Genomic DNA, 14,411 nt, shown 5'->3' with positions numbered 1-14,411 from the left:
TGGAGGTGTACTCAGTGCAGACCAGAGGTGTCTGAGGTGTGCTGCACTGTGGCCAGCTTGGGCTGGTGTGGGCTGTGGGCCCTGGGGCTCACTGAGGTGGCAGGCCAGTGACAGTTCCTGGAACCCACTCCCATGTGCACTATCCAGGTGGAAAAGGAATTTAAATCAGGTGCTCACCAGCCCCTCTAACCTCAAGAGAGTTCCAGCAACCCTTCCACTGGTTGGCAAGTTTTGAGGGCTCTTTCCTTTATATTCTAGTTGCCCTCTTAAACTGAGGTGTTTTTTTGTTTTGTTTTGTTTTGTTTTGTTTTTTTGTGTTCCTGGTCAGATGAATCTGCTCGCAGCCCCTCAGTACTATCTTTCCCCACAGCAGTTTGCCATGTGGAAGGTGGGGTTTCCCTTCCTTACCCTATTTTGTTCCCCTTGCCATTCTCAGTGGTATTTTGTCATATAGAAGCTGTTCAGTCTCTTCTTCAGGGAGAATTTTTCTATAAATAGCTGTAGAATTGCTGTGTCCCTGGAGAAGGTGGGTTCAGGGCCTTCCTCTGTCACCATCTTGGTCTGGAACTCCATTTTTAAAAATTTATGTTTTTTTAAAAATAGATTTATAGGAACTGTATTTTCCAGTGGGAGAATTCTACTCCTTTATCTCATCAATATGCTTTGCCCACGGTTCTTGTGACTCTGATGCTTCCTTCTTTATTGCTTGGGATATATCCCCTTACCCCATGTCTGCTCCCCAGGGCCCTCTCCTCAGCTAGCAGAGTTTTGATCTCCACTCTCTCTGGGCCATCACCTCCATAAAGGCCAGGATACCTTGATGACTAACTCTCCATTGTATCCAGTGATATTTAGGTCATAGTACTTTTTTTCCTTGCTGCTTGCTGGTAACCTCTCTTGACCTCATTGCCCTGCTGGCTCCTCAAACTCATTATGTCCCAAATTAGACCCCTTATCTGTCTCTTTTCCTCCCTCTGAACACTAGTCTCATTCCGTTAGTATCTACCTCTTTTCATATGATTGCTTATCATCTTGTCTATTAACTGTTTGCTCTCATCACCTCAGTTTCTAAGTTATACTAATCTTACCTCTTCAGTTTTTTCTGAACCCTCAGTTCAGGCCCTCACCCTCTTTGCTGGACCACTTCAGCAGCTTCCTAAGTAGGCTCCCTGCTTTTCAGTCTTGTCTACTTGACCTGTGTCATTTATACAGTTGCCGGAGTGATCTTCAAAAATGTAATCCCATCTGTGTCAATTCTCTTCTTAAAAATCTTCTGGTGGTACTCCATTGACTGCTGAGTGACACCTAAGTCCTCTAAAGTCCTCTAAGTCCAGCACCTGAGCCAGTCCTAGCCAAGAGCTTTTCAGCAAAATCAAACTGTTCATTGTGTTTAGAGGTTGGTACTTGCCTTTGCTCACGTTCGTGCTCATCTGGTTAGCCCCAACCTCCTTTGGGATTGCACCTCATCTCATCCCGTCCAGGAGGTCAGATGCTCTCACACTTTACACCCACAATAAACTACACATATCTCTACCATTTGCATTAACCGTGTTATGTTGAAATTACCTGTTGGAATTACATTTTTATTAGGCTATCCTTCTTGAGGTTAGGGATCATATCTTTTTAATCTATGTAGATTAATCAATGGGACATAATCAAATATGAACAGTGGTTTGATGAAGAGAGCTATGGGAACGCCTATAACATTACATTTGTTTTTGTGGGTAGATGATAGTTAGTGTAGAGAATAAATGAAGTGGTCCACCTGTGTGCCAATGTGGACTCTAGCGAGACTTGGCATGGGACATGTCTCCCAGCACCACCCCCAGAACTGTCTTTGGTACCATGGACAGAAATGTTGACAGCTCTTTGAGTAGGAATTAAGACTTCATATTCAGAACCTCCACCTAGGCTTGAACAGACCTATTTGTTTTAGGCACATGGAAAAATAACAAAGCAACAAAGTGAAATAAAGCTCATTTGGGAGATGGTTTCATTCTTGGTCTTCGAGTAACTTCCTGTGCAAACCCTGGGCAGATTACACCACTTCTCTAGGCATGAAAGTGCCTGAGTAAATTGAAATGTCCTCACAAACTATAATAGTCAATTACTGCTTATCACCAGGATAGTTATTCCATCCAAAGTGGTGTTGTGACTGAACAGTGTAACAAGCAGGTGAGAAAGGAAGTCGTTACACTCTTATGTGGAGCCATATAATTTTATTACCAACTAAGCCAGCAGAGTTTTAATGTGTAAATGAATCCCCAGTTCTGATATAAAATGCAGTAAAAAAATTTACAACCTTTGTCTTCACATTGTGTTCTTAAGTAGCTGGGAAGCATGCACCATTCTGATGGGAAGAATCATGAATTCAGAAATGATTCTCTAAGAGAGGAAGATCTGTTAGTGGGGCATTGAGGCTGTGTGTGTGTGTATGCACGCATGTGTGCATGATATGTTAGGAAGAATCCATCATTTGTTTAATGCTGGAGAAGACGGAAAAGCTGTAATTGCCTTTCTTGCAGGATTCAACCCTATGTCCCTCTTGGGACATCTTCAGAGACTGATGGGAGTTAGTTAACCATACTTATGCTGGTCAGAATGAAGAGCTGCTTTGAGCCATGTTCTGTCCCTGAAATGGCACATTCTTTTTATACTTTGGAAGACATTAGCTTTTGAACTGAGCTTCCTTTTTCCATGATGGACACATTGAGTTTCTATGACATTTGTCACATCTTCAATGAATATACCCATCTTTGAGCTTCCGCTGATTCTTCCATCAACCAGCATCTCTGATAGAACTAAGTAACCTTTCTGCCTTTTCAAAAAGAATGTGACAAATAAACAATACCCCTCATCGTGTTAGGAAATGAAGGGCTGAAAAATGGAGGCTGCCATTACATAAATGCCCCCATGGAATTAAGAAAACAACCCTGGTGTCCTAGCCCTGGCTTCTTCCTGTTGGAGTTCCACCATAGGCTAAAGACCCATGCTACAGTGTACTTTGGGGGCTACTGCTTTGTGGCTACTATGTAACGTGACTCAGCCCTGTTCCCCCTCCACTGTGGACCAGGTTCTATTTAACATGCAGTTGTTTGCTGCTTTCTTTGATATATTCAGGCTGACTGTTCATAAGGTACTTGCGCTTACTGTTGGAAACCACTGGTCTAGATGAAATATGACTTTCAATTATGCCACAGTCAAAGAAGCTGAAATAAGAAAGTCCAATTGGGGGCTCAAGTTTTTTTTATTAGAGTGACTTGAGCCTGGAGAATAAATTCCAGCATTCACACCTCACACACTCCCTACCAACCAGACCCTCCGCCTCCCTCTAATTTATTGTTGTGCCTCTCGGCTGCCCACAGAGTCTCTGTTTCTAGATTGTGGACACCTGGGCAAATGAAAATGCCAATCTTCTCCCATCCCTGTCTTCTTGTATTAGGTGTGGACGATGCTCCAAGTGATTTCTTTGGGGGAACTGTTTGCCTTCCCCCACGAACATCCCAGGGAAGGTTTGCCTCACCTCTTGCTTCCAAGTGGAAGGGTTGAAAATAATAGCTCTTGTCACTTCTCTTTGCCTTGTTATAAGGAATATTTAGTGCCGGTGCTGGGATGTGGGGGTAATATCTTGGGTGTGATAATGTTGCGCCCTGCATCAGTGCACATGGTATTGATTGTAAGCTGTCAACCTTTCTGCACGCTCTGCAGGGTCCCAGAAGCCTAGCGACTGCTGGGAGCTAATGCATCAGCAGGGACACATGTGCTCTATGAAGTAACTTTGTAATCTGAGCTTGGTGGCTTGCTCTTAAAGCATCTTGGCTCACTAGCTCTCAATTTTTTTTTTTTTTTTTTAAATTTCTTGACTCCTCTGAGCAGTCCTGTGATGCCATATACCAAGGTTCCCATTACTCAAACTCCCAGTGGCAAACTGCTCATCTTGTAAGCTTTGTGGGGACAGAGGCTGTGCCTGTCTTCTTCATTCATTTATTTGTTCATTCATTCAACAAATACTTATTGAGCACCTACTATGAGGCAGATACTTCTTTATGCTTTAGGGAGGACAGGGACTGTCAAGACTGCTTCCCCATACCCCTTTGGCGCTGGGCTTTGCAGGTAGTGCATGGTCAATCATTAAATATTTATAGAGTAAATAAATGAACAGATGCATGAACATGACTCAAACTGAGCAGCTATTTAGAATGCTGAAATAGTGCTTCTCCTTTTGCCCATGAAGCAGCTCCCTTCCGTCACTTCTTCTCCAGGCTTCCTGGGGTTCTCTTTGACCCACACAAGGATTTACTAACTCGGTTGGGAGGAAGTGTACCCCTAGCCAATCAGAACAAGAGTCCCAGGAACTGTGGTTGGTCCCAGTTCCTTATGGTCTCTCAGTTTCTGTACAAGGGTGAATTTGGGAGAAGCGCTCTGTCCAGTTTGACTCAAACCAAATGCAGCAGCCCTTATGCCTGGGGTCACAACAAAGAGTTACGGTTGGGAGGAAAGGAGCTATGAAACAGACCAAGGTTGACTTCTCAGGGAATTGCGGGTTAGGGAGTGAGTCAGGAAAATGGCAGTTACTAGATCTCTGTTTCTGGCCTGGTAGTGATTATTGCTCTGACAGCATCCAAGGCAAGAATCAGCAGAGATGGCAGATCACCTTGTTCGGCCACCGGCAGTTTAAGTAATGGTGCGTGGAAGATCTAAATTGGAAGACACTTAAACAGTAATAATAAGGGCAGGGTCACGGGTTGCTGACCTCTGTGAGCCACTTGACTTCACTCTCTGCTTTAGTGACAGATCAAATTTGCATTTGTTGTCAGCTGTCAGGTAATATTTGGTTGCAGAGAGATGGTTTGTATCCTCACAAGTGTTCAAAAACAAAAACAAAAACAAGATAGAGTAGCTATGTCTTAACCCGTCACTGTGATGGAAGAAGTATAGGATCTGGGACAGGACAGATCTCGATGAAACCTCTGGCTGGGTCACGATGACTGTGTCCTTTAACCTTTTTGAGTATGTTTCTTGACTGTAAAAAGGTAACAACAAATTTACCCATCAGGTGATTGTAATGATTTAAAAAAGTGCCTATCCCATGCTTGTCACAGAATCAGTGCCCATAAATATAAGTTTCTTTTTATTTTTTCCATCCATTTTACATTGAAATGCAGTACTTGGATATGGGGGCTTAATACATAATTGTTATTGGGTGAATGAAAGAAAGAAGGGCAGGGCCGGTTCTGGCAAACTGAAAACGGGTTTCTGATGGAATGAGAGAAACGTCGACTCCATGCTCTCATGCCATGTCCATTGTTGCTTCAGAACCTCATGTGTGTTGTTTTCTGTACTGGAAGTGCCCTATCGCGCTTTGACTGTTGACTCAACCGCTATAATACTCTGCTGAGGTGTCATGTATTCTGAAAATCATTTCTTGTTAACTGTTTCCTTCTTTGTATTATTTCTGCAGTTTACACATACCTCATTGTATTGTAAGTAGGTTAACAACACCCATGTTGCTCCTCTGTGCTGTCACTTCCTGGAGGGTGGGGGCGGATGGCTTCTATAGCTCGGTAACCCCCACCCCGAGCCCTGCCCCTGGGAGACACGTGCCAGGCACTCACTTCATGAGTGATAGTGATCGACTTATGTATGGGTCAGGACGGGGACTTGCTTTCTGATCAGTAACTCCCATCTATCTGTATAAAATGTGAGATGAGATAGAGGATGAGAACGCTTGTGAACCGTGTAAGCTTAGTGAAGTTATACAATCTCTCTCAGTTTCCTTATCTGGAAGATGGAAACAATAATAGTATTGGCGTCTAGAATTTCAGGAGTAAATGAATTAACACATGGGAAATTGTTGAACCAAGTCTCGCCCATAATAAGAAGCGCTCAGTAACTGTCAGCTCCTGTCATATTTTAGAAACGGCATTTTAAGGGCTCTGGCGTAAAAGTCAGGTATGTGGAGTTGGAGTCCTGAGTCTCTCTCTTCCGTGGCTGGGCTGACAGCTTGAGTCTATTTTCTCACTTCCGAGATGGAAATAACACTGGCATCAACCTCGTGGGCTTAAAGAAGGAAGTTGATGAGACATTACCGGTATGTCCTTCTAGGGAGTATTGTTGCTATTACTGATAATAGTATTGTTCCTATTATTGATAAATTTAAAATTATCCAAGCGATTTTAAGTAAATACATTTCTTGTGCTTCTCCCAGTAATTCTGTGAGCTAGGACAGGTGGCTTTCTGAGGATTTGACAGGTGGCATGATGGATGTACACACTGAGTGACTTGAGGAAGCTCCTTAGTTACTTAGCAGGGAGCCAGGGGCAGGATCCACATTTCCTGTCTGCCAGTTCCACGTTCTTTCCATGACCACTCAAGTCATTCCAGTGGAAGGCAGTTCCTGAGACTTGGCTTAGGAGTACGGGGGGGAGTGGATTAAGGTCCGGTTAAGGTCTGACAGATGCCCAGTGACTCAGGTGGCAGCGAGAGTGTTTCCTGGTGGTGAATGTGTGGATTGCACTGGCTTCGGGGGTACTGTTGAAAACACACCTGCCTCATCTACACATGGCCATAATGGAGGATGAAGAATTAGGAAGGGTTCCCTCATTCTGACAGTGGACTATGGTGTCCACCCCAGAGCTTTGCTGTTAGGCCTCTGAGGGCTTTCCTGAGACCTGCAGGCAGTCAGCAGAGGGAATAAAAAAGTATGCAACCACAGTGGTGGAGGGCGGTGCGGTAGGAGGGGGGCTTTAGGCAGTTGCCCTGGTGGCTTGAAGGGAGGACAATCGTGGACTCCGCCTTTGTCGTGACTGAGCGTGTTAGGGTCAGCTTTCCATATAACAGGCCCGAGAGTGTTGAAAAGAAGTACGTCAGAGATGGTTGACTGATTCCATTGGGTACTCAGTTAAAGGAATGTTTGCTTCATCCTTGTTCCACCTGGCTGCTGTTCTACATTCCACATGCTGGTTTGCAAAGTAAGTGTTGATAAGGTTGAGTTAGTTATGAGATCAATGAGAGGTTTAAAGATGTTCTGTTTTCCCCCAGTACAGAGTAAAGACAGGAGCCAGACTCGAAGGATTTTAGAAGCAGATAGATTCTTACTGCCTACTCACCTACCTACACCCCACTACTTTGATGCTCACTTATGTCTTTCTTCTTTGTTTCTTTGGATTTCTCTTCCACCTCCAGACAAGAAGGCATGGATGTCTGTCCAAGTCTAGCTTTTGAAATGTCAGGGACTGTTTCAGTTGGATCATGTCAAGAAAGGCTTGGGAAGTTGTGGCTCCCTTTCCCCCTCCATCACGGGCTGTCTTCCAGTGTAACCTGATGGCTCATACCAAGCAGCAGGTCACGCAGTATTTAGTCTAAGGATCTTAGAGCCAACAAACTGTTGAAAACGTGGCTAGTCAGCTCTCCAGTAGCTTTTAGTGTCAGCTGGAACAGGGACTGAGTGGATGATGACCACCTCCAGTACTGGGGCAGAAGGAAACTGCAACTGAAAATACCTAGTTCATTACCTGGCACAGGGCAGATCAGTGCTGATACACGGTGGGGGCGATGGCTGCCTGAGGTCCAGTCTCTAAGGCCTTCCCCTCCTGTTCTGGTCTAGGAGTCTCGTATGTTTTCTCCTGGTGCATCCTTTGTTTAAATAGCTGCTCTCTGCTCTTAACTCTGAGATCTTAAGCAAATTCCTCTCACTCCCTGGATCTCAGACTATAAATCTGTGTGCTAAAGGTATGGGACTAGTTAGGGGATTTTATGTGGAATCTACAGGGAGCCTGCAAGGATGGGGGGCTGTGAATTCCTTAAAACCATGACCGAATTGTTCCTGTATGTGTTGTGGGGAGCACTCTTGGCTGCGGGTAGTGAAGAACCACCGTTTGCTGGGACTCTTGGATGCCTCCATATGTTCTCTAACACCAGTTACTCTGTGTCCCCAAGTCTGATAAACATGTTCCTGGGCGTTCACAAAATGATTGTAGGTGGTGCACGGGCAGGATTGTTATGTCACTCGTTATGTGATTATTTTAATGGTGAAAACCCCACTAAAACGGACATTTCCTGATTATCGTTTCTTCGGAAGAGGCTAAGTCTTGCTTCTAAAAAAGGTGACTTACATGAATAATATCACAGAGGTAGGTTGATGCCTAAGTCTAAGCAACAGGGATCTCTCCCAACCCCCACCTGGTACCAAGAGAGGAGGGGAGTGTCAGAGGAGCAGAGAAAAGGCCATGAGGCAGTTGATAGTAAACTCTGGACAATGACTCACTGGTCCTTCCAGTTATCCTAATACCACAGTTCTGTAGAAGTTGGAGAAGTTTCTGGTCCTCTCTCAGGTCTCCTCCAAGAACATTGTCACAGTCGGGCCAGGAATCCTTCCCAGAGAGTTGACATCTGGGGCCCGTGTGTGGGCAGTGCTTGAAGGGAGGCTCTCATTGCAGGGAAGAAGACAGACACTGAGAACAGAGTCACGTCTTCATCCACGTGCTTCTTCGGGTTTGAGAAGTACTTCTCATGTCTCAGTGTTTCTGAAATTGGGCGGCGTCTTACAAAATGGTGCTCCCTTAAATGGGAGATAGCCGTTACCTTGCCAAGAAGCCGCTATTTAAATGGACAGTAGCGGGAAGAGGCTTCTGAGACTGTTTTTTCCCTCCTCCCAAGCAAATGACCCTTGTACATTGGGACTTCTAATGAACACACCAGTCCAAAGAGAATTTCACTGTAAAAGAAATATGTTCATCTCATTTCCTGTTGACGAAAGGGAAATTAAAGGGAAAGAGTCACTGTGGCAGATATAGAGACACTAAAGCCTGGGTCCCGCTTCCTGGGTGCCTCCCACCTCCTCTCTGAGACTCCCCTTCCCTTTTATAAATCCTTTGGATTCAGGGAGTCTCCTGCCCAGAGGTGTGCCACATAGAACCTTCTGGAACTTACAAGTCTGAATTTTAGACGGCGGGGGAAGGATGAAGCAGACTGCACAGGTTCAAGCCGACTTCACGGTACTGTGAAAGATGTCTTGACTCCCCCATACTCCGTTTTTGGAGCAAGAGAGCCGTGTGGTGTATTTGTCCAGATGGTGAGCTTGGGGTGGGTTAGAAACACTTGATGAGACGGCACGAATCAGCATGTGCCTCGGCCATTTCTGTGCTGGCTGCAGCGGAGATTGATGGATTGTGACTTTTGGTTACCCAACCCAGGAAGAGGGGAGGGGGCTGCGAAGGAGGAGTGCCCCGGAGGAACAGACCAGCCTTTCTCAGGGGGCTGGGGGTGGTGTGCCATTGCTTCACTTAGAATGCCAGGTAATAAACAACCGGGACTGGCCTTTAGAAGTCAATGCAATAAATAAGCTGGAAAAAGTTGAAGAGAAAAAGCCAATGAACGTGTAAGTGGAGGATTATTTGGAGCCATTTAAAATGACAAAAAGCAAGAGTAACAAAGCAGCAGATGGAATCTGGCCCCACATGGCCTTGCCAAGCTAACTCTGAGAAGCACTGTGTAGAAAGTGTTCTCTTTATGTCCCCTGAAGCATTCATGGGGTTTCCTGGCCAAATTCTCAGGCTGTTTCTATGGCGTTTCCAGAGGGGGGAAAAAAAAAAGTATAGTTGTGCTGATGTGTCCCCTCCCTTCTCATTCTGCATCCCCTTTGCTGCCTGGTGACATAAATCTCTGCTTCAAATGAGACTGTTAATAAAAAGTGTGGCGGGGGAGGGAGATGCCGACCGCTTGTGATTTTTTTCACACAAAAAAGTAGAAATTCTCTAAGAGTAAACGGTGTTTATTTTTTTTGTTGATTTTTTTCAATCAAATGGAATTGCTTAATTAAAAAAAAAAAAACATCTCTTTTCTCTTTAAATACTACAGACAACCTCATTTTATCTCAGCAGACACCTAGAAACAAAACACTGGACCCACCAGAGAAAACTGGGCAAGAAAAGCATCAGAAATTCAAGTCAACTATGGAGAATTAGTGTTAGCTGGCAGCTCTCAGTTCTAACCAGAAGTGTCTCAGAACCTATTGGGTTTGACAAAAGTTTCTTAGACCTGGGGATCTGGGAAAGTTGGACTCCTTTTAATTCTATCCCAATTGTTTTCTGCATAGGGAAATTAATGTCAATGCATCAAATGAAGACCCAAAGAAACATTTAAAAACATGTCTGACTAGTATTCAGTATGTGAGATTATTAAGTAATAACTTGTCCTCCTAGTTAACCTTGTCCTGGAATATATATAGGTTATTTGTAGCCGCCACTGCTATAATATTTTCTGAAGGGTGCCAAGCCGTATGCAAGATCTTTTTGCTAAAGTCCAGACTGTCGACACTGATCTCGTCTTTTCTCCGCTTGCCCCCTACGCACACTTTCCGTGGTTTTAGGATAGCCCGGGGTTTGCTGTTTTCCCTCGAGGCCTCCAGGGTGACGTCACGCTTGGTGTTTCTGTCGAACATCCTGAAGAAGTTGTTGTAGGAGCCTGTCATGATGACGCTGTAAGGTAGAGAGGAAACAGGGAATCACTGAGGGCTCTGGAGAAAGGCAGGAGCATGTCCCCGTTGTCTTTCTGGAGCCAGTGACACCACATCGTGGCCAGCGTCTGGCACCATCGTTTTACTAAAAACCAAAACCCAAGATCCCAAACAGACTGGCCAGTGTGACTATCTGTGGTCTCAGTTTTGAATCCCTAAAAGCAACAAGCTCTTGGGCTGGTTTGGAAGTGAAGGCTCATGATAATCCTCCTTGTTACTTACTACTCGGGATGGGTCCCTTTTTGGTTCTTTGGCTCAGTGAGTGAATCCCATGGTTTTAATGATCCCAGCTCTACCTCCCTTAAGATTGCAAGGCTGGGGGCGCCTGGTGGCTCAGTGGGTTAAGCCTCTACCTTTAGCTCAGGTCATGATCCCAGGGTCCTGGGATCGAGCCCTGCATCGGGCTCTCTGCTCAGCAGGGAGTCTGCTTCCCCCCCGCCCCCCACTCTCTCTGCCTGCCCCTCTGCCTACTTGTGATCTCTCTCTGTGTGTTAAATAAATAAATAAAATCTTAGGGGAAAAAAAAAAAAGATTGCAAGGCTGCAGAGAGGTCAGGGCAGGAGGAGCCCTTTTGAAAACATCGGTTATGCACATGGAAAGTGTGGTTGCGGGAGTGGGGCTGTGCTGCCGGGCCGCTAAGGCTTTCTGCTGCCCGCACAGTGAGAGAAAGGCCGGTAGAACAGCACACTGAGCCTTGTGTGTCCTCCCCCTGCTAAGAACCAGCTCTCAATTTAGCCTTGCCAGCAAACTTCGCTAAAAAATGGATGTCATCGTGCTCTCCCTCAGGAAGAGATAAACAAATTCAAATTTTAGAAGAACTGGGGAGCGCAAAGGCTTGCTAGTGGGTTGACAGATGGCGTCCACATTTTTATAAGAGTTCTCCACCCTCAGGCGGATTTATGATTGACTGAGGGCAGTGGCTGCCAAAGCCTTCCAGAAGCAGGGGACTAACTCTTTACCAGTGACAGTTTGCGTGCAGGGCCGGCCTGGGGTCGGGGGTGGAGGGAAAGATCATTCTGTCTCGGTAACAACCAGGGTGGCTGCTGCTGGCGCGTGGGCACTTGGCCTTGTTGGTGGGTGAAGCCCCGGCCTGCTGGTTAGGGTGGAAGAGGACAGTGCCTTTGTGTTCAGGTGGTGGGAGTGTGTAGACAGGTGCAAGGAAAACTGAGAGCCCAGGGCCACAGCCTGGGGTATGTGTTTCTGGGCGCTGGGTCAGCTGTTTTAGGCAAGCCAGTCAGGGGCTGGCTTGTGTAACTCTGGCCCAGGATATGGACGTGGTGAATGTGTTTGCCCGGTAGTGGAAGAAGCTGTTGCTATCTTATCAGGCAGGGTACTGAGCTCTGGACACATCCTCCCACCCCTATCTTGCTCGGACTTACATAATCTAGATGGGATTTACATCTGAGGAAAAGGGACTAACTCGCACAGTGTCACACTGGGACGAAATGGCCAGGTCGGGCCTCCCACCCCCATGTGCCTGACCCCAGGGCCCAGCACTCTGCTAGTGGCCTCATTGCTCCCCATGAATGGACAAGGCCTTCCTCTACCATGGCTCAACTTGGTTTAAACAGAGAAAGTCCTTGCTTTTTGTTGGTTGGTTTGGGAAAAAAACCCAACAAAACATAAAAAAACCCAAACCTCTCAACCTTACCTGAATGAAGAATTTTCTTGGTTATGGAAAGAAATAGTGAAGTTATGAAAAGAATGTCAATCTTAGGATTCAGACTCAAAACTTCCTACTTTTGTCTCTACTACTTATTAGCCCAGGAGCTGGGGCAGGTCACTTTATCTTGCTGGGCCTCAGTTTACTCAGCTATAAAATGGGGATGATGACAACAACCTTGTCATCCTGTGGTCAGGATTCTGTAACAGGATGTATGTGAAGGTGACTGATACATACTTTGTGAGTCTAGGTTAAGATAAGTTATTAGGACAATAACAAATAGAATTTATTAATAATGAAAAAGCAAAGAAATTATATGTGAATTAACGTATTTATATAAACTACAAATAAAAATTAAAAACACAGGGCCTGGGCCAGCTACTTTTCCCCTTAGGAGCCTCGGTTCATACATCACAGCTCCTCTGCCCTATAGCAATGGGGTGCTGTGACTTGGGTCCTCTGTGATGTGCGGATTCTTTTTGGGTCTGCTAAGAGGAAGGCACATTTTGGTTCATTGGCAAAGGAAGCCAGGTAATGGCCAGAAACCACTTGTTTTTACTAAAAGCTCCAATCCCTGTATGTCTTGCCTTGATAGAAGGTAGTGCTTGCAAGCCCTGTGGTTGATGCCATGTTCCTCAAAACACTAAATCAGCCCCTGGTAGCCTGTATCTCGTTCTGGAAGGCGGAGAATCATCTGTATTTGTCAAACTAAAAATGAACTATTAGAAGGTAATATGAAGTATTGTTGAAATAAAAGGCCTTAAAACAATAATAAATCACTTTGAGGGACTATGATAAATGAAGCCAACTAGAATTCAGCTAATGAACCACCACCGGGGCCTTTGGCCAGGTCTGCACTAGAAGCATCTAGGGATAATTTTCCATCTAGAAAGCACACTTTGCAATAATTGGAACTGTTTACACTGGAATTTGCTGGTGCATTATTAGGGTTCTTCATTTCAGCCATGTTGACCTAGCTCTGGGGGCGTCTGGTGTGTAAGAGATGGGATTTTCTCATTCATGTCCCATGGTCACCTGTGTCAGTCCTGAAAGAGGATTCAGGGGTCTCACTGCATCCCTCCCTTATATCCAGGTCTGACCTCAAGGGATATAAGGGAAACCCAGACCCACAGAGGGGGTTTCTGCTAGGTCCTGGGGTCTGATTTCCTACCCCCTTTGGCCACGCCCTGCTTGGGATAAATTGCCCAGATCCCACCTCTGGAAGGTTCCCTAGCTACAGAGCTTCTCTTACCTGTCTGACCCATTCCACACACACTCAAATTTATCAAAAATGCAGTCATTTTCGTAGAGGGAGCACAGCTTGCTGCGGAGGTAGTCATGAACCTGTTGGGGAAATACATCAAGAGGGTCAGTTACTATTTTAGAAACGCTCGTTTCTGTGAAGACGTCCTCTGGGGATGTGAGCTGTTAGTTCTTCCAGTATACGTGTGCCTGGAATCAGACAGCCTGGGTCTGAATCCAGGCTGGGCCCCTCTGCAACCTGGGATTGTCATGCTTACTGAGCCGCTTACGTGGCGAGTGTGGATGAAGCAAGCTTGCTTAGGTGGCCTGTGGCCTGCAGAAGGGCCCAGTGGGTGGTGGAGTTCCACTTTCATTAGCAAATATGCATCAGAGGACGCCATTCATTTGGTCTTCGATTCAACCAGTGTTTATGGCCTGCGTGCTCTGTGCTTGGGATAGGCAGCGAGCAAAACTCCACTGGCCTGCTCTCATCCTAGCATGGGGGCAGATGAGCGTTCACGTGGGCCTCGGGAGGTGACATCGTGAAAAGGAACTCGGAGCTGTGCCATGATAATGGGAGGCCACAGAGGCAGGCAGGCCAGGGAGAGCCTGAGGGCAAATGACGGCACCGAACAGGGCGAGAGCAGCGGGAGGAAGTGGTCAGCCTCTCGACATGTTTGCAGGGACAACGGAGAGGATTTGTGGATGGTGCAACTGTGATGCATGGAGAGAAGAACAGGGGTCAAGATGGCTCCTGGATTTTTGTCTTGAGCCAGCGCAAGGATGGACTTGCCCTGTTCATTTTTGGGTACGATCACTTGGAGAAGTGTGTGCAAGGTGAGCTGTTGACAAGACTCTAAAGGCTGCAGTCCTGGAGTATGGACAGCTCTCTCCTGTTTCTATTTTTCAGTGAAATAAGCAGCAAAGCTCACAGAAGAGAACGAGGAAGGGCAGGGATGCTGGGGAATCGAGGCGGCATGGCTGGGAGGC

General features: G+C 46.0%; 1 protein-coding gene across 3 annotated transcripts in view; it reads right to left on the bottom strand.

The window, feature by feature from the left end:
- Positions 1-9,753: 9,753 nt before the first annotated feature.
- PPP2R2B (protein phosphatase 2 regulatory subunit Bbeta) overlaps positions 9,754-14,411 on the bottom strand; it is a 420,374-nt gene continuing 415,716 nt past the window's right edge. For all 3 annotated transcript variants that reach the window (XM_080803440.1, XM_080803442.1, XM_080803441.1), the window contains 2 exons: positions 13,432-13,523; positions 9,754-10,478 (listed from right to left, as the gene is read on the bottom strand). In XM_080803440.1, coding sequence (XP_080659566.1) covers positions 10,199-10,478; positions 13,432-13,523 — 372 coding nt within the window. In that variant the 3' untranslated portion in view covers positions 9,754-10,198. The remainder of the gene's footprint in view (positions 10,479-13,431; positions 13,524-14,411) is intronic.

The sequence above is a fragment of the Martes martes genome (assembly GCF_963455335.1).
Source record: "Martes martes genome assembly, chromosome: 5".
NCBI lineage: Eukaryota > Metazoa > Chordata > Mammalia > Carnivora > Mustelidae > Martes > Martes martes.
Note: the sequence above shows the minus strand (reverse complement) of the source record. Positions and strands in the feature narration are given on the sequence as shown.